Genomic DNA, 19,166 nt, shown 5'->3' on the forward strand with positions numbered 1-19,166 from the left:
AACTAGTTACATTACTATATATTCATATTCACCTACTGTAAAAAATCTCGCATAAATATATATTATGGCTTAAAAACTAGAATTTTATAGTCGCCTCTGTATTTGAAAGTCACCCCGGTCAATGGTACATATTTACCTAATACATTAAATATTTATAGAATTATCTAATGAAAAACTATTTTACTGACTAGATTATTACTTTAATATACTCGTTGTCAAATGTTTGGTACTTATTAAACCTAAATTTTACTAAAAACATTTTACAAATTCTTCCATAAGGAGTCTTAAAATAAATCAGGATGTTTTTGAACTGGATCGGAATAATATATTATACCAAATGTCAATACAATTTTCCTCGCTTTTACGTTAGGTTAGAGCCGTTAGAGCATTTATTTAAAAATTTGACTTAGTGGTTATTACACTAGATGTCGCTAGTGGTCAATGTAACATCCTTAGGTCATAGCGCCACCTATTCCACAGTGGTGGAAACGTTTGATATAATTATGTGAAGTTCGAGTTCCACTATGATACTTATGGTAGTACTTCCTCTTTTAATACAACTCTTTCCAATAACTAAGCTTATTATACTAGATGTCGCTAGTGACGATATAACCACGATAACTCATAGCGCCATCTATTGGATATTCCTGTGGTAACGTTCTCTCTAGAATTAAAGATGTCGTTAAAAAATAACAGTTATGGTTTGTTGGTGTTTTAAGCGAACTTGGAGCATTGCTTGCGTAATGGCGGCGGCGCGAGACGCAGCGAGGCGATACAGCTCTTCGTGTTGGACAGTTCCTTGCGGAGACGCACGATGTCCTGCTCCGCTTGCCGCTTGCGCTGCAATCAGAGAAGGAGCTAAGAATCCTACTCCTTTGGGAAGAAACTATATGAGATGGGATAAAAAACAAACTGAAATGTGTGGATCAAGTTTGTGTCTTGGTCTAACAAGAAAAGTCTGCAGAGATTGTGATAGCCCACGCAGTACAAGTGTTATTTTAAACGTCATACTTCTATGAAATTATGACGTATAAATAACACTCGCGCTGCGTGGGCTATCATAATCGCTGCAGACTTTTCTTGGTCTAACTCTATCTCTAAACGACTGATTAAAAAACCTACAGAAGTTGGAAGAATCAAGAATCAATTATTCTAATTTTGGTTTTGTTTAAAAAAAAAAAACATTTTTGTTTCAATTGAAGAAACATAAACTCAGCATAGTTTACATACCTTCTGCTCGTTGGCGAGCCTGATTTCAACCTGTGCGACGCGCTGCCGAAGTTCCGCGATGTCTCGCATCAAACGCGCAGCTGCTAGTTTGCTGTCAGCCTGTAATATTCAATTAAAGTCAATAAACACTTGCTGGCCAAGTTATTTTTTATACCACGTAAGTGGCAAACAAGCATACGGTTCGCTTCACTGTAGCCTGACGCCAGCAACTCCAGGTGCGCATTGCCGTCCCTAAACCACCACCAAGGATTCCGGAAATTTTATTAACACTCTGTTTTTTTAAGAAAAACTCATTTCTTGTTGTCTAAAGACTTCCCCGATCACGGCGTATTTACCCAAGACCCTAAAACCAAATGGGGTTACGGCCCGGAAAGGCGACAAGGGGCGGAGGCGACGCAAATATTCAAAAGCCCTGGGCGCCCGTTCTTAAAATACGCCACTGAGCCCATTCCTCCCATGTCAGTCTTCTTTAGACCCTGTACCTGCAGTTACCAAACTTAAATGGAGCTGGGCGAGACATGTTGCCAGGCAGAGTGATGTCAGTGATGGCAGGTGGCCCAAAAATGTTAACGGAACGGTGGCCGCTTACAGACGAAAGGACTGGCGTCCGTTGGGTGGACGACATTCGGAAGATTGCGGGTCACTTTTGGATGAGATGGGCTCGGGACTGGGATATGTGGCGTACTCGAAGAGAGGCCAATGCTCAGCAGTGGCATAGAATAAGTAATAAAGTAACGGCCACGCACCGCCCCGCCCCGACTCGCATTACCTCGCCCCGCGACATGAATCTGACGGACTTCTGGCGTCCTCTCAGTAAAGCGACTTACCCACACATACACAATGACGCGTGTACAGACGTGCCGCGCACACATATAACGCAAATGATTTTTTATGTATGGCGTGTCCACCCTGTGGCAGTGGGCGATAAAAGGCTGATATGATGATGATGACCTGATACTTTAGACGCATATCTTTTTTAGCCGGCTAAATTTGTACCAAACCACAGGAAGCGCTCACAGGAAATTTAACCTTTTCGACGCCGTGTCAAACACAAAAGCTGTCACGCGGACCACTGAAGTGTCAAAACTGAAATTGAACTTTATGCTTATGCACGTAGGTCTATGTTGCTCTGTGGTCTGTGACCGATTAATCAGTCTTTGGCGTTGAACCTGCGGTGCGCATATATCGGTCATTGGCGTCCAATAGGTTAAAGGTTGTAGGATACTTACAGCACGGGAAGGAGCGTTTTTGGCCACGTTCCTACTGACGAGGTTGGGCAGCTCGGACACCGAACACGTACTGAAGAGGCTATCAGAAGGCCCCGCCTTCGTCACACCTTGGATCGCCTGCCCGTAAAAAGGCAGGTTAAAATACTGTAAACTTCCTCATTGAATGTTAGCTACCATGCAAGACATCTTTCTCCCATTATTAAGGATTAGATTTGGTATAAAATCATTGTTTTTTAGGGTTCCGTACCTCAAAAGGAAAAAACGGAACCCTTATAGGATCACTCGTGCGTCCGTCTGTCTGTCTGTCTGTCCGTCTGTCACAGCTCATTTTCTCCAAAAGTACTGGACCAATTAAGTTAAAATTTGGTACACACATGTAAATTCGTGACCCAAAGACGGACATCTTACGTAAACAAATGAATTTTAAACACGGAGGCCACTTTTGGGGGGTAAATGAGAAAATTAAAAAATAATGTTTTTTAAACTATATCGTGTTACATATCAAATGAAAGAGCTCATTTTGAGAAGCTCAAATATATATTTATTTTTTGTAAATATATTTAATGTAATATATATTTTTTGTAATTTTAAAATAAATAGTTTAGAAATTATTTAAGAAAATAGCCAAAAAATGACCATTCCCCCCCCCTTTATCTCCGAATCTAATGGGTCTAAAATTTTGAAAAAAATATACAAAATACTTCTTTAGGGGTCATCCACTAATTACATCACACGTTTAGGGGGAGGGAGGGGGTTAAGAAAGTGTGACATGTTGTGACAAGGGGGAGGGAGGAGTAACAAACTTTGTGACGTCACTTTAACTTCATCAGTAACCGAAAATTTATTTCAATTATTTAATTCCCTGTATAGTTAAATAACAAGTTTTTGGAACGATAATCGTTTTTATTAGTTAAATTTTCTTTCCTAATCAGTTTTGGATTATAAAATTACTTAATATTTCTTTTGTCAAAAATATTTTGATAAAATATGAATACAAAAAATTCGATTTGCCGACTCGTTGAAAAATTGTGACGTCACACCAGGGGGGGGAGGGATTTGCCAAATGTGACCAAGTGTGACAGGGAGGGGGGGAGGGGTCAAAAAACCTATAAATTCGTGTGACGTAATTAATGGATGATCCCTTACCTATAGATGACAGAAAAACCTATTAGAAATATGCAGTCAAGCGTGAGTCGGACTAATTACTTAGTTTTTGATCCGACCCCTACGGGTTTATTAAAGGCAATTCAATCGCGTTTCACATACAAGGTGGTCCAAACCTTGACGTACAAAATTTTTTTTAGATTCGTCACGTCGTGGGCTATCAGAATATACCCCATGTATGTAAGCCGATATTTAGCAGTTTTCGAGTTATGAATTTTTTAACTTTTGTTAAGAAATTCCGGGGTGAAGCTTTGCTTTGCTTTTATGCCTACTAGGTAATTATTGTTGGTGGTATTTGCACTGATAACACGAAATAGCGATGGGGAAGTGACCCCATAAAATAACAGTAGGTATTGGAGCAGGTAAAATTTAACCCTTTGTAGATAACAACCCGTCGCGACGCGGGTCCAGTTAAGATAATGAATAAGTTAAGCAAAATGATGCTTGGTCAATCACATGGCACAATATTAATTTCTCGTGGTAATTTCTGTTTGATTAACGTTAGGAATAACAAGAGGATTTTATTTAATGAATTACTAATTTGGAAACTTTCCACCTCAGTTCCTTTGACCGGCGACTCTGTCAAATTAGACTATTAAGTATCACTATTTTACCTTTTTAAAAACTTAGGGTCTAGCAGTTTCTACAATAACCATAAGTCCTTGAAATTGCTTGTATTTTTTATTTATTTAGGTAAGCGCAAAGTCTAAGCTTGACATGCTTGAACGTAAAATGTTGTCGTTTCCTTTTTTTTCCAACTCACAACAGCCAAGTGAAGTTGCTGATTTTTTTAGCAACTGCGCCGTTTGTCAAGGATTATGTTACAAAAAGAAACATTAAAAAAACTTCAAGTTTTTTTTAAATAAATTAATTGCTTCTTCCCGGAATTTCTTAACAAAAGTTAAAACTTTAAAAAATCATAACTCGAAAACTATGAAAAATCGGCTGACGTACATGGGGTATATTCTGATAGCCCACGACGTGAGGAATCTAAAAAAATTTGGACGTCAATAAAAAACAATGTTAAAAGTTGGGTAATGTACGGAACCCTTGGAACGCGAGTCCGACTCGCACTTGGCCGGTTTTTGCAAACTAGGTATGCAATAATTGGCATATGGTCAGGCGTGGCTCACTCCGCGATTTCGTCGCTTTGCTACAGGTAGCTAAAAGTACATACGTCCCACACCAATTTTGGTGGCTAGCCATAAGCCGCGCGTGGCGCTGTCGCCACCTAGCGGCCATACCTGTCCTGATTGTAACAGACGCGTTTTGTTAGAGAGTGAGTCTTCTGTACCTAGTACTATTATTTATTCTGTGGTATGGTAGGCAATTTGTACCATTGCCTAGTTAGGTTAAGTTAGGTAAGCCTAGTTAGGCAATGGTACCGTCGGTGTTTAGGGGCTGTTCATAAATTACGTCATCTATTTTTGACGATTTTTGACCTCCCCTCCTCCCCCTAAAATCATCCAATAATCATGCTTCAAATGAACCCGTTTCCTCCTACGTCATGCTACCATCATCCGATATCCAGTCCCCCAACAGCCTACCCCCCTAGGACCCCCCTTAGGACAACCGAATAGCCCCTTAGGACAACCGGCCACTCTTAGGAATAGCCCCTTAGGACAACCGGCCACTCATCGTATACCTATTAGTTGTTATTGATATTCGCGTTAAAACCTGAATCATTTTTTGAAAATAATGCAGCCAAGAAAACATCAACATTTGATTAGAGTAAAGAAAAAATCTCAAAAATTAAACTTATGTTTAAAAATGCTATAATTTTTGTGACTCTTCTGAGTCTGCTGATAAAACTTTTCAATTTTTTTATGAACACCGCCATCTGTGTTTACTATAGTCTAAAGTGTACGGTCCTCGCGTGCTGCACGTGGTGCAATTTTTTTTAACAGATGGCGCTGTTCAACTCAGACTACTCAGAGACTAGGTACTAAAAAATATTTTAACAACAGCGCCATCTGTGTTTACTACAGTGTACCTGCGCGACCGCGGTCCTGGCGTGCTGCACGTGGTGCGCCTCCTCTTTCAACAGATGGCGTTTCACGTGCTCTATCTCCGCAGTCAGACCCAGCTTTTCCTTTTCAAGGCGCAGGTTCGATTGTTTCAACGCCTAGAATTAAACATCATATAAAAAAAAACGTCGACTGGCGAGTCATATAACAGTAAAATAAACTAAACAAGAGCAATATTGTAGTCGCCATTTCTCGAAATTTATGCTGAAGTAGATGGCGCTATATGTAAGACGCAAACGTTATCGCTTTAACATTTATCAACCCAGTTACCGCATGCTTGGAGCCGTACAGCGCCATCTAGTTTTACGACGCAAAACTTTTGTCCTAGTTCATATTGTAATGATCTTCATTTTTATTACCTTCAACTTTTCTTTCTTCTCGAAATGGCACTCTTCTACTCGCCGCTTCAGCTTCCTTCTTAGTTCGTCTAGAAGTGTGGAGAGTGTGAGTCTGTTCGACTCTAGTTCTGCACGTTGCTGCACGATCGTGTTTATTTGATTCAGCAGTTTTATGCCTGTAACATTTTACAGACATACTAAATGACTGTCAGCAACACAGTATAATAAAGAGTACTAACGTACAGTATGGACACTCCCTGCCTCCCGTTGAAAGTGCCGCCCACCCGCTCTCGGTTACCTCTCAGTTACCGGCTGGCAAGGACGCGACGACGCGGTGCGCAGAGCGGAGGAGGCCACGTAAAATATTAAACAAATTTACAAATCTTTTTGCAATGGGGCGTGTGTTGTGCTACTTGTGCTGTGTACGGTTGTTTAAGCTCTATAAACGACAAAACTAAAAGAAAGTTCTACAGATTCCCATTGGATGAATCAAGGCAAGTACATACCCAGTTATTTTTAAAGTGTTTTATGTTTTAGTAGAATACCAACTTACAATAGGTACTTATGTTTAGTATTTATTTTACCCTATCTGTTTTAGACCTAAACCTATCAGATCACACTGAAAACATCACAATATCTATATGAACAAAAAATCATGTTTTCAACTTACGTAATATTTTGGTGGCCTGAATTTCCTTACACAAATTTTGTTACTTCGTTTATACTGATTCAAAATAGGAAACTATTGTATAAATCGAGCTTAGATACCCACCTTACAACATAATACGATTCTTATTTCTTCCTAATTCGCACAATGAGTTTTGAGTCATTGAGGTCATCGAACTTGGCAACAAAATGGCGGGAACCCTAGGCCGTCTTATCTCACTCACACAAGCATGGTACGCGTTCACCCACACGAGCTTAGACTGTGTGCGTAGGAACGCGTTTGTTTCATACATTTGACCGCCAGTGTCCGGGGTGTGGTCAGCAATTTAAATAAATAGGTACCTACAAACGCCAGGGCCACTTGCTTCGAGCTAGGCCAGTTGCACGATCCCACTAACCCGGGGTTAACTGGTAAAACCTGGAGTTGCCATGGTTACTAGTTTACACTGGTTTAACGGTTTAACCCTATAACCCCGGGTTAAAATAGTAATGTATGTTATTTATATTGTATACCATACCTTACCTTTTATAATATTGAATTGTTGACATTATGATTTTAATTTCTATTGACCGCAACTTTGCCCAACATAGAAATTTGAAATTTATAATTTCTTCAAATATTTTTTTCTGTTTAAGCAATCTTATGATTCTTTTTGATATTGTAATTCTGAACACTAGTTGTTGAAGTTGAAGTTTTCTCCGTGGGCAAAGTTGAAAAGTGTTGTTACCCACGCTGTTCATTATGTCGCAAGCGATGTGCGGCCGGCTGGAAGCTGGCGGGGAACTCCGGGCTCGGCGCACCCGAGTCGTGGTTGGGGTACGAGCTCGGCGCGAACATAGGAGGGCTGGAGTCCGAAGAGTCCTGAGGAAGTGGTTGCTATTTAACTTCACTACACTACACATAGTGTACACACATAATTTTTTATTTATTTAAATATTTTATTTATTTAAGCCTTTTATTTCTTTAATAATACATTATAATATATACAATACAATTAAATTAAATTTAAATTATACATTTTACAATTATACAATTATTGTTGATATAAAATTTGATTATTATTATTTTTTTACTTTTCAACTTTTATTATTATTAAAGACCTCTCGACGAGTATAGGCTTCCTCCATTTCTCTCCACTTTTTCCTATCTTGGGCTATGCACGTGTACACACATTAGTGCTATCTTAAAAACAAATTAAGCAGCTCAAGAATTTGGCTTATCCAATTAAGTTACTTAACTACTACTAGTAGTGTCGTATATTTTCGTCATACTAAAGCAAACGGAAATCAGTCGTGTATTTTTTTGTTGTGTATATTCTTAGGTGAACTAGGTAAGTTAGTTCTTCTATTAACGGATTGTGACCAAGGAACACAAATTCCCCACCCTCTTGTTAGTGTGTAAAGAAATGACTTTGTTTTCTTACAAACATATCAACTTACGAGAGGCTTGTATTTGGGCAGTTCGTCGCTAGTGAAGCGCACCGAGTGGTGGGTGGTGCGAGTCAGCTTGTGCTGGATCGGGTTTAGCGTCTTCATCGCCATCTTGGAGTCTGCGACTGGTAGGGCTGGTGCTGCAACACAGCGATAATTTCAGTGGACAAAGTTACAAAAATTTGATCTCAATTATTGACTTAAATGTAAGTTTACTAAAAAGTACCTAAATGTGACTACATGCTATTTCATTGTGGCTTGTATTTAAGTACTACAAGGGAGTGGGCAAAGTTGTATGAAGACTTCAATGAGTCTAATACCAACATTAACAAGTTTTTCATACAGTTAAATATCAATATTTATTTACTTATTTAAAATAAAGTAATCTGCTGTTGAGTGCCTACCTGGGATAGTAACGTTATGAAATATATATTGTGGGAAGTATTTAATCTTGACAACTGTTTGAAACCGTGCGAATGATGACATCGATATTGGTCGTTTCCGCTTGCATTTAGGGTGGTTCTAATAACAAACGGAGAAGTTATATTCTTATGTATTGCAATGGAGAAGAAGAGGAAAAAAAAGAGATGTATCTGTCGGCGGCCGATCGTAAGATCAGGCGGATCGCAATATTCGCAATGTTATTGTGTACCTAATGTTTTGGCGGTAGTCACATAAAAGCAATCAATAGATAGGATAGGTTCATTAGGTTGCTTGAGGTGCCCGAAGGGCAAACTGTCCAGAAATCGAAGCCTCCGTCGACGCAGGGAACGGTAGGTACCTACTGTCAACTGTAAAACTAAATTAAGGAAATAATTTGCATGACTTATTAAAGTCTGAATGTACGCTCACTCGACCATTGTAACACCACAATTGTACTACATACATAAAGCAAATAAATTACTATTACTATTAAAAATATGCGTGCGAAAATCATCTCAAAAATATGTGCCATAGCTCTTATGTCAGCGAATTAAGAACTATGGGACATATTTTGGAATAAGTTGGCTACACCCATATTTTTACAGTTGACTGTACAAAGATTTTCACGTTTCAAAGTTATGACTAGGAATTTCATGATCTTAAGATCGCCCGCCGACATATCGATTAATCTACTTTATTTCAAATCTAAGTAGTGGACTGAAACAGACTAGTAATTAAAATAGATTTAATTACATATTATAGTTAAATTTGATATGAATTCTTCTAAACAGATTTATTATACAATTCTTTGCAATATTTACAAAGGTACTACATCCATTTTCGATTTCCCCGCTGTATGGTTAAGCTCAGCCTTTGGGCAAAATATGACCCTGCTCGTAAGTCGCCAGACACCCGAACAATTTTTCGGGAAATATTACAATTTTATGGGAAATATTAATATTATAATGTATTTATACAAATCCCATGCATAGATATTTGTATACAGCGGGTGCTAAGCCAATAGTTTCGCTGACGCACATATAGCCCTAAATAAGGGGTCATCCATTAATTACGTCACACGAATTTCTAGGTTTTTTTACCCCTCCCCCCCTCCTTGTCACACTTGTTCACATTTGGCAAACCCCTCCCCCCTGGTGTGACGTCACATTTCTTCAACGAAATCGGCAAATATTTATTTAATATTTTATCAAAATATTTTTGACAAAAGAAATATTAGTAAATTTATAACCCAAAACTGATTAAGAAATAAAATTAAACGAATAAAAACGATTATCGTTTCAAAACCTTGTTATTTAAATGATAATTAGCGTACAAAATAATTTAAATACATTTTCGGTTACTGATGAAGTTAAAGTGACGTCACAAAGTTTATGACTCCCCCCTCCCCCTTGTCACAACATGTCACATTTTCTTGACCCCCTCCCTCCCCCTAAACGTGTGATGTAATTAATGGATGACCCCTAAAATGGATCATTGAGAGATATAATATTTTAAACTTTCGCGTTTTGAACACATATTAACTCACATTTATAGACGGGTCTAACGCGAATTTTATTCAATTACCTTGATTTACCGACGTTTCGACACAGGTTTCACTGGTCGTGGTCGCGGCTGACTGATGTCCCAGGAAAATGTCAACAAACACACAAATCTCTGTTTGATCTGAGATATTCCTAACTAGGTCATTTTAAAACTGAAATCGATAAAATGACAGATATATCATCTGTTGCTCTTTATTATAATGTCAGAAAGAGACCAACGATGTTTACTGTCAACAATCACAAGTTAATCTGACTAATAGTTAATTAATAAGTATTAGGTAGTTAATTGCCAATAAGTTATCAAATTAAGCTGTAACTCACCACCGCTCCCTGAAGAGGTCGCCACGCTATGATAAGGTTTCACGTAAACAAGGTACCATGCAAATACTTATACAGGCTGTCCGGAAAATTCCCTTAAAATGAAAGCAAGTAAAATGTTACTCGATGCGTAAAGCTTTCGTTTATATTGCAGTTCAGCTGAGGCTAGAATGTGGAAGTATATATATGTATGGTACAGTCGACGTCAAAGATATGTTTACACTTTTCGCCTTATTACAAAGGAGTAAGGTGCAAAAGTGTAAATATATCTTTGACGTCGACTGTACAGGTAATGATAGTGGGCTTTAAGGATGACTCACGCTAGACCGAGCCGGGCCCGGGCCGAGGCGTACGACATGTCATTTTCTATGACGGCTGATCGGTGATCACGTGGTGCTTTCCATAGAAAACGAAGCACCGGAAGCTCCGGCCCGGGCCCGGCCCGGTCTAGCGTGAGTACGCGTGAGTCATCCTTTATTTACTTTATATTATCACTAATCGCTTATGTCTAGAATATTTACATGCATACAGTGAAGAACACAGTGCTTACATAGTGTGGGTATTCTAGTAAGAAAATGCCTCTATCTTCTTCTTCAACCTAGCGATTTCCCGGCCTAGCGCCAGGGTCCGCTTTCCTGCTCAATCTTCTCCACTTTGCCCGGTCTTCGGCATTCTCAGGTGTGAGATTGTTCTTTTTCATATCCGCTACTGTCACGACGTCCAGCCAGCGCTTCTTAGGCCTACCGCGGCCGCGTGATCTAGGGCCTTGGACAGTGAGGTTGAGGCATCTGTTAAAAACAAATTAGTAAACCGATTCCACAAAATATTCAGCGTACAACTGGGAGAACAATAGTACGTATCTTATAAATAAACCAACTGAAAGAGCTAATTAATTTTTGTGATTTTTTTAAAGTTTTTTGTTAAGTGTAAAGTTTTTTATGAAATTTTTCAAATTAAGTTTAAACTGAAAATACTGTGTCGTTTTGCATCACCATGTATCGCTAACGACTCCGTACCAAGTACGGTCGTGTATCGTAAAAAATAAAATCATAACCCAACTGTTTTGCCAATATTGTGCCATTCCGAATGGCTGTGAACTGTACGGAGCCAAGGCGAACCTTCATCGCAATCGTTATACCTATTGACAACATTATAACTAGCAAAACTAGTATACCCGACTAGGATGTTTCATTTTTCCGAATTTTCGATTTTCATCTGACTTTGCTCGAATTCTTGTTCTAACTGGTAAAAAAATATTATACGTTAAAAGAAATTAAAATCGGTCAACATTTAGAGGTTGCACAACATCAACAAAGATTTTTCAAATAACCAACGACTCTACATCGGAGGGTAGAAAATGGTTTAAGCGGCTACCATCAAAGCGGAGAGTAGTGTGATACTGAACCTTCTATATATAAATACATTTTAAAATTAGTAATAAACTTGGATTTTGGTTACTCGATAAATGTTCTAATTAAGATTTTTCAGTTTTTCCACCTGTTTCCAAAGGAAAAGTGCTTTTTTCGTGTTTTAGACGCAAAATTCAGTTTTCTCATTCGATTTTTAGTATCAGTTCATTATATTTTGTCATTTTAGAACATAGTTCATTTTCACGCAATGTATGGGGTTCTCACTCTACCTTTTCAACTTGTGCAACCTCTAAACGTTATTCGATTCTTTTGAAAATTGAAATAGATAGTTTTTAGTGTGGGGAGGCTCCATTGGTGAGCAAAGTCAGGAAAAATATTACAACTTTTTTTTCTCCATACAAAAGTGAATCACCCTACCCGACTTACTTATTGCCATGCATACGTCAAAGTTGTAAATATTTATACAGATACCTATACCATACGGGCAATGTTACACCAAACAACCCACAAATTTAAAGCGCCTACGATTCTCTCATAGCAACGTAATTACGCGTATGTGTAGTTTCCTTTGAACACTTTAGTATTTCGTATTCAATAATAACGGGTAGATATATTACTTTTTGGAACTACCTACAACAATTTTTTGTTTAAAATATTTTTACTAAACATCGTTACTACCACAGAAGAAATAATAGTACTACCGTACAGAAAGGACACTTCCTACAAACCCGAAGTTTGACAGCAATTCAGGGTCGAATCTTGCTATCCCTTTCGGCTATTTAGGGTTGTCAAAATTCAAGTGATTATCTTATCTGTGGTCGTGCACGCACAAGGAAGTCAAGTGGTGCCAACCCTAATAATTGCTCGGAGCAATGCTGAGCCGAACGGAGCCGAGTTCGACCGAAGTCAGGAGTGTCTCCCCACTGTTACTACTGTATTGTTGACAGCAATGGAGCAACTATTGGTAATTTCCTTGGTTGTGCAAAAAAAAATTATATACCTTAATTTGCTAATTAATGTGTCCCCATAATATTTTATTGGTCCTATAATATAATAAAGAATTCGTCTAACTTTAGGGAACAGTTAGATACAAAACAAATCAAAAACACTTTGATTCTAACTTATTACACTTGCATTCCGCCGTCCCCTTTTGACAGCGATTCGGCAAAACTTAAGTTATTAGCTTTTGTCACGCGACCACGCGCGCAGTTACCTAACGATCACAATGTGGCCTGCCGTGCCGTGAGGCAGATACTGATGGGTACACTCACCTACAATAATATGTTACTCTTCGAAGACCGCAAAAATATCTGACACGCTCTTATGGATCTTCAAATAAGAGCGTGTCAGATATTTTTGCGGCCTTCGAAGAGTAACATATTATTGCAGGTGACTGTACTGGATATGTAGATAATGACCTCATGTCTACATAGAGTCAGACCAAGATAACTCTGCAGCGATTTTGATAGCAAGTGTTATTTTAAACGTCATAATTTCGTAGAAGTTTGACGGTTAAAATAACACTCACACCGTCCGAATTATCTTGGGCTAAAGCTAGAACGCAATTACAGTAAAATGCCCTTTGAGTAATAATAAATGTTTTAATCAATTAGAATTATTAGACGATCCCACTATTAAATTTTCTACGTGTGAATACAGTCAGAAGTTGCTAAGCGGGCCAGGTGTTCAAAATGATCTTGACGCGACTTTATTGTTAAGAGAATAAGAGCGTGTCACCTCGCCCGCTTAGCAACTTCTGCTGCTGACTGTACCTACTAGATGAGATTGACGCCTATTTAATTTTTGATCTAATAGGCCATTTGATTGTCCGCTCTGGACTGGCCTTAAATCGGCCTACAGAAATACGATACTACTAGCGCCATCTGTCGACGAGTAGAAATAGTAAATACCATTATGGCTGAAAAAAGATACGCCGTCACAGAATAATTAATAGTACTACCGTACAGAAAGGAAACTTCCTACAAAAACGAAGTTTGACAGCGGTTCAGGGTCGAATCATGCTGTCCCTTTCTAGTATATGGCACTATCCCTTTCGGCTATTTAGGGTTGTCAAAAATCAAGTGATTATCTTATCTGTGGTCGTGCACGCAAAAGGAAGTCAAGTGGTGCCAACCCTAATAATTGCTCGGAGCAATGCTGAGCCGAGCGGAGCCGAGTTTGACCGAAGTCAGGAGTTTCGCACCCCTGACGCCGTGTCTATGTCCACACGATGTTACACATAGATAGGAAAGCTAGGTCTCGGCCTCGTGGGCACTATATCCCAAAATAAATAATAGTACTAGGTACAGAAGACTCGCTTTCTAACAAAGCGCGTCTGTTACGATCAGGGCATATATGGCCGCTAGGTGGCGACAGCGCCACGCGCGGCTTATGGCTAGCCACCAAAATTGGTGTGGAACGGATTACTTTTAGCTACCTGTAGCAAAGCGACGAAATCGCGGAGTGAGCCACGCCTGACTGTATAAAAAATTAAAGGGCCATATGTACTGTAAAACGTTGTACAATACACGTGTGAAAAGTAGGAAATTTGCAACTCGTGTCGATTTAAAACACTCCTTTCGGTCGTGTTGCTACTTTTCGCACTTGTATCGTAATGTACTAAAATGTTTTGCTTGGTAATAAAACAACATTGTATGTAACTAAAGTATCAGTTTATTCGCTCTCCTGCGTACGCAGACGCGCGCTAGCATTAGTGACGCGCACGGAAAGCTGTTGCGCGCGCGCGACGATGGCGGCGCGCTTCTTCGCGGAGACTGCGTGCGCGATCTCGGCGCAGTATGTGCGGTTCTGCATCATCAGGATCTCCAGCTCACGGACGTTGTGGACCAGCACCTGGAATGAACACCGGCTGATTAGAGAAAAAAAAATATTAGAGAAAAAACTAATTAATGTGACTCAGCGACCTAAAGAAAACAACGCCACTTCTTAACCCTTAAATGCATAGTGATGTATTTATACATCACGACATAAACATCAAATTTTATGCATAATTAAACAAATTATATTTGTTCTTGTATATTATTTCAATAGTAAAACTAATCCATTTTCTGAATTATTACATAAATTTACGCAGTATTTTAATTTATAAATATTACATTTGTTTAAAGACGAAATGTCGGAAAACTTGGAAAAACCTGGAAGTTGATGATTTTTAGTATGTGATTTTGGGCAGATGTTTCGGGGTATGTAATTATTTTATATTTAAAAACTTTATCATAGGTATATCACAAATAGTGTACCTTTCTAATGGTAGTAAAAAAAATCATTTATATATTACTGTAAATTGCATATTTATATAAATATGATTTAGCCAATTCAACTTCTAACACTGATTTCGCAGTGAAAATCGAAGTTATTTTTTTTTTACTATTTTTCCTAGAATCTACAAACAATTATGTGATACATATATAAATTTCGGGCAAAAAGAAAAAATCATGCATTTAAGGGTTAAACCGCAACTAAACTTGATATTCACACTTCGCACTAATAAACAGGGGGGCTTCTGTGCTGTCCCCTATGTTTAATGCACGATCCCTATTACTTCAGTCACTTTATCACTTCAGAATTGATGCAATATTACCTTAGTCGATAGAGTAATATAAGTAAAGAAAGAGTGGTAACTCCATACATCAGTTATCATACCAATACGTGCGTTATTTCGTAGTCGACATCTAGCGTCAAGTAGCGGAATGTATCAGTACTGCTAGTTGACAATAGATGTCTCGGCGAACGACAACTCTAATGCTCAACAATTTTCAGCTAATATTATAACCGGATTCACTGGAAGTCTATTTCCAACCCCTTCTGCTTATAATATTAGTTGTAAATCGTTTGTGTAGTACATTTTTCGTCAGTAGCTACACTTGTGTCATCTGGTGTCAAGTAGGGGTACTGATAGTTCCACTACTTGACTGCTACTACTGGTAAATCCGCTACTTGACGCTAGATGTCGACTACGAAATAACTCGCGTTTGGTAAGAAAACTGATGTATGGAGTTACCACTCTTTCTTTACTTATATATCTCTATGGTTTATAGGGAGCGTGCATGAACTATAGGGGGCAGCGCAGGAGCCGTCAGATTTTAGGCGCGAGGCGTAGTGAAGTTTATGCTTCCGATGTAGCCCACAAGATGGCAGAAACTACTATCAACAATCAATCAAAATTTTATTGATAAAATAGAAGTATTTTACATGTCAACAGTCAACACATTATTTCTATGTAATAGGATCACGCATTAATATTTTATAAATTAAATTAACACATTACTTACACAGCATAAAACGAACAAGAAAACGTATGAGAACGGTAGATGGCAGCACTTGCTTAGTCATGAAGTGTCAATGTACATGTTTATGTTTCCGATTCAGTTCACACGATGGCAGACCCTCCAAAGCGCACGGCCCCAATAGGAAGTATGGTGTTGGCAGGTCGAAGTATTTATATACATATATAGCAACTTTACCAACAAATTTAAGTGTCAAATTCTTGTTTTATTTGTTTATGGCCTGGATGCGTGCCCTTTAAACCAAATCTCATAGAACAAAACTAGAGACAGGTAAAACCTATGCTAGCGCTATCTATAAAAACCTTTGACAGTTGCCGACCCTATTGTTGTTAGGCGGCTACAGGTGAATATTTGGCACATCAACAAAACATTGGAAAACTTGCCGAATACCGAATAATTAGTATAATTAACGCATTCACTGCCAGGGGGCGTGGCCTAGGAACAAACTTGTATGACGGTGGACGCACACGTGCGTCGGGGGCAGTGAATGTGTGAAAAACAAATGCTCATTAACCTTTTCTATGCCGTGTCAAACACAAAAGCTGTCACTCGGACGCTACGTCACTGAAGTGTCAAAACTGAAATTGAACTTTATGCTCTGCTCAGAGGTCTGTGACGTGTGACGACCCAAGAGGATACCCCCTAAATGGCAACTTAAAAAAAAAGAAACAAATCATCTGATTATGGCTAGAACAGCCGATTGCAGATTTAAGTTGAGAAAAAGAAATCCTTACCTTGCGGAAGCCGTTGGGGAGCATGTGACGGGTCTTCTTGTTGGAACCGTAGCCGATGCCGGGCATCAGGTACTGGCCCTTGAAGCGCCTGCGCACCCTGTTGTCAATACCTGAAATGTTACAACACCATCCATGAAAAAACTTGGTCTATATTATCATTTAAATAACTTGCTATATACTCCTAAGGCCCAAGGTCCTGCCTAAAGTACTTATTCAGTTCGATGAAATTTAAATAGAAATAGAATAGAATAGGGAATATTAGGCAAAGCTCTGCGTAGGTGGCACCTTTGTGGCACATACAGTAAATAAACCACATTGACACATCACACGTCACGTCATTCACATGGCCTACCGCAAAACAAGAACATTGAAATTTGGTTATCTAATCTCTCTATCACTCTTGCATATTCGAGCGATAAAGAGGCAGATAACTAAATTTCGATTTTCGCGTTTACCGGTAGGCCCTTGTTAACAAACCGCCTTGATGCATCAATGTCATATTTTATTGTCTGTGAAAACTTGTCAAAAAACAGTTTAAGGCACAGTATGTATAAGTTAGTCTATGAATTTACTGAGTCGGTAGTGCTGCACTCTGGCGGCAGAACATTGCAGTAATATCCCCTATTGGAACAGAGTTGCATTTGTTACGTTCAAAATATCAAACTAAACCAAAATAACTATAGAGTTAATATAGAGTGAATATAGAGCTATAGAGGGGAATAGTCCCTGCACTAAAGGTTCAAATTTCTGTGGCAAATAGTGGGTTTTTAATTTGTATGGCTGGCCCATTTTTATATGCCAGCTTTATAATATTTTGCTATATTTTATTTATACCCCTCTGGCTGCCCAGAGGCCTATAAAAATTCCATTCTAATTTGAACCTTAAGTCAAAATAAGACAAATCAAAATTGCATTTTGGTTATATTGCTGTCTGGGTGGCTAGAAGACAAAAAGTGAAATTTTACTATATTAAACAACTTTCAACTGATACAGGATTAATACAGATTTAGTGAGAAATTAAACCTTTCTTGCATTTCAGCTGAAGGAATATGGTTCTTTTCTTCAGTTTGGAGTTAGCCTAATAAAAGTTGTAAGAGTCACTCTTAAAACTCATATTCCTTGCAGAATATGGTCAAATTTAGATAAACCATATTGTATTATTAAAAAACAAAAAAATAGCATAACCAAATTTCAGTAATAAAAATTTTTACAACAAGCTTACCCAAACCATTTATTTATAATTTATCTCATTTAATTTTTCTAGATTATATGTATAAAATGTAATAGTTAATTAATAACCACAAAACTAACAACTTCTTAAAATAGGTAGTAAAAATGTATCTACCACTATGACCAGATTAACTATGGAGTTATCCGGAATAGGGTTTGGTAGTTCTGATCTAGCAAGGTAACAAATTGTAATTATCATACATAATGAATAACACAGAGTGCCCTTGCATATTAAACCCATATAAAATATTAAACTTAGACCATAAACCCATACAAATATTTTACCACAGCCAAGGTTTGAACCATGAACCTCATGATCTAAATACCGAGTATGAAACCACTGGACCAGACTGGTTGCTAGACAGAAGGGTGAAAATAGCAATGTGATTCTTAACGTGAAAAAATTGTTATAACAAGTAAGTTAAGGTAACTTTTATAGTTATATATTACTATGATATGAAGCTGTAAGGTAGGTGGAAATAAGTTTATTTGTCAAAAAAAAGTTTATTTCTAATATTACTCTATAGTCTAAATTTAGGAACAGATTGGGCTTTAATTTTAGTTAAAATTCGTATTATAGTCTACAGAAACGTCAGTATTCTTAATAGGATACAAATATAACCTAACAACAAAATATCAGACACGCATTCATGTTAGGTTAAAGCAAAGTAAATAAATATAATTTAGTTCTATTAGACATGAAACTCTGTTTAAATGTTTTTCAATGAGTTATTTGGGCATTAAAGTTGGTATGAAGGCATGGTCAAAGTTGGTATGGTTGAATGAAATTTTGCACATCTCTTACCTCTCGGTTTACGCCAGTTACGCTTGAGTTTGTCATATCGGTCTGACTGGTGACGAATGAATCTTTTCGTCCTCTTTTTAACGATCGTAGGCCTGTATACTGGTCTGATTGCCATTTTGATATTTTTCACGCGAAATGCGGCAGTGAACCACGCGGTGACACGGCCACACGAAAAGGAAGAAGGAATAGACAATTGTAGACATTTATAGATTTTGGGTGCGTTTTCGATTACACACTATGGTTTTAAAACAACGCGTCATGCAATTAAATCTGTAAATTTAAAATATAATTTATTGTTTCTCAAAAATGTTTACGATAAATGTAATAGTAAA

General features: G+C 38.1%; 3 protein-coding genes and 1 non-coding gene across 4 annotated transcripts in view; 1 reads left to right on the plus strand and 3 right to left on the minus strand.

Annotated features, from left to right (window-relative positions):
* The window catches only part of LOC134803288 (zinc finger protein 57-like), a 124,501-nt gene extending 108,332 nt beyond the window's left edge, over positions 1–16,169 (plus strand). Inside the window, exon 7 of the mRNA XM_063776059.1 lies at positions 16,108–16,169. The gene's annotated coding sequence lies outside the window, so the exon portion shown is untranslated. The remainder of the gene's footprint in view (positions 1–16,107) is intronic.
* On the minus strand, positions 361–10,483 carry LOC134803178 (uncharacterized). Its single transcript, XM_063775882.1, has 9 exons — positions 10,392–10,483; positions 8,490–8,607; positions 8,095–8,225; positions 7,387–7,516; positions 6,010–6,164; positions 5,617–5,748; positions 2,460–2,576; positions 1,231–1,329; positions 361–840 (listed from the first exon to the last, which is right to left on the minus strand). The coding sequence occupies exons 2-9, from the start codon at positions 8,569–8,571 to the stop codon at positions 715–717; spliced, it is 972 nt and encodes a 323-aa protein (XP_063631952.1). The 5' UTR covers positions 8,572–8,607; positions 10,392–10,483; the 3' UTR covers positions 361–714.
* Positions 14,409–19,024, minus strand: LOC134803403 (large ribosomal subunit protein eL32). Its single transcript, XM_063776222.1, has 3 exons — positions 18,835–19,024; positions 16,800–16,909; positions 14,409–14,611 (listed from the first exon to the last, which is right to left on the minus strand). Exons 1-3 carry the CDS (start codon positions 18,947–18,949, stop codon positions 14,432–14,434), a joined length of 405 nt encoding a protein of 134 aa, XP_063632292.1. The 5' UTR covers positions 18,950–19,024; the 3' UTR covers positions 14,409–14,431.
* Positions 18,132–18,258, minus strand: LOC134803608 (small nucleolar RNA psi18S-841/snoR66). Its single transcript, XR_010146005.1, has one exon. It is a non-coding gene; the product is annotated as a small nucleolar RNA psi18S-841/snoR66 (small nucleolar RNA).
* Positions 19,025–19,166: the final 142 nt, after the last annotated feature.

This window comes from Cydia splendana, chromosome 26, assembly GCF_910591565.1.
Source record: "Cydia splendana chromosome 26, ilCydSple1.2, whole genome shotgun sequence".
Taxonomy (NCBI): domain Eukaryota; kingdom Metazoa; phylum Arthropoda; class Insecta; order Lepidoptera; family Tortricidae; genus Cydia; species Cydia splendana.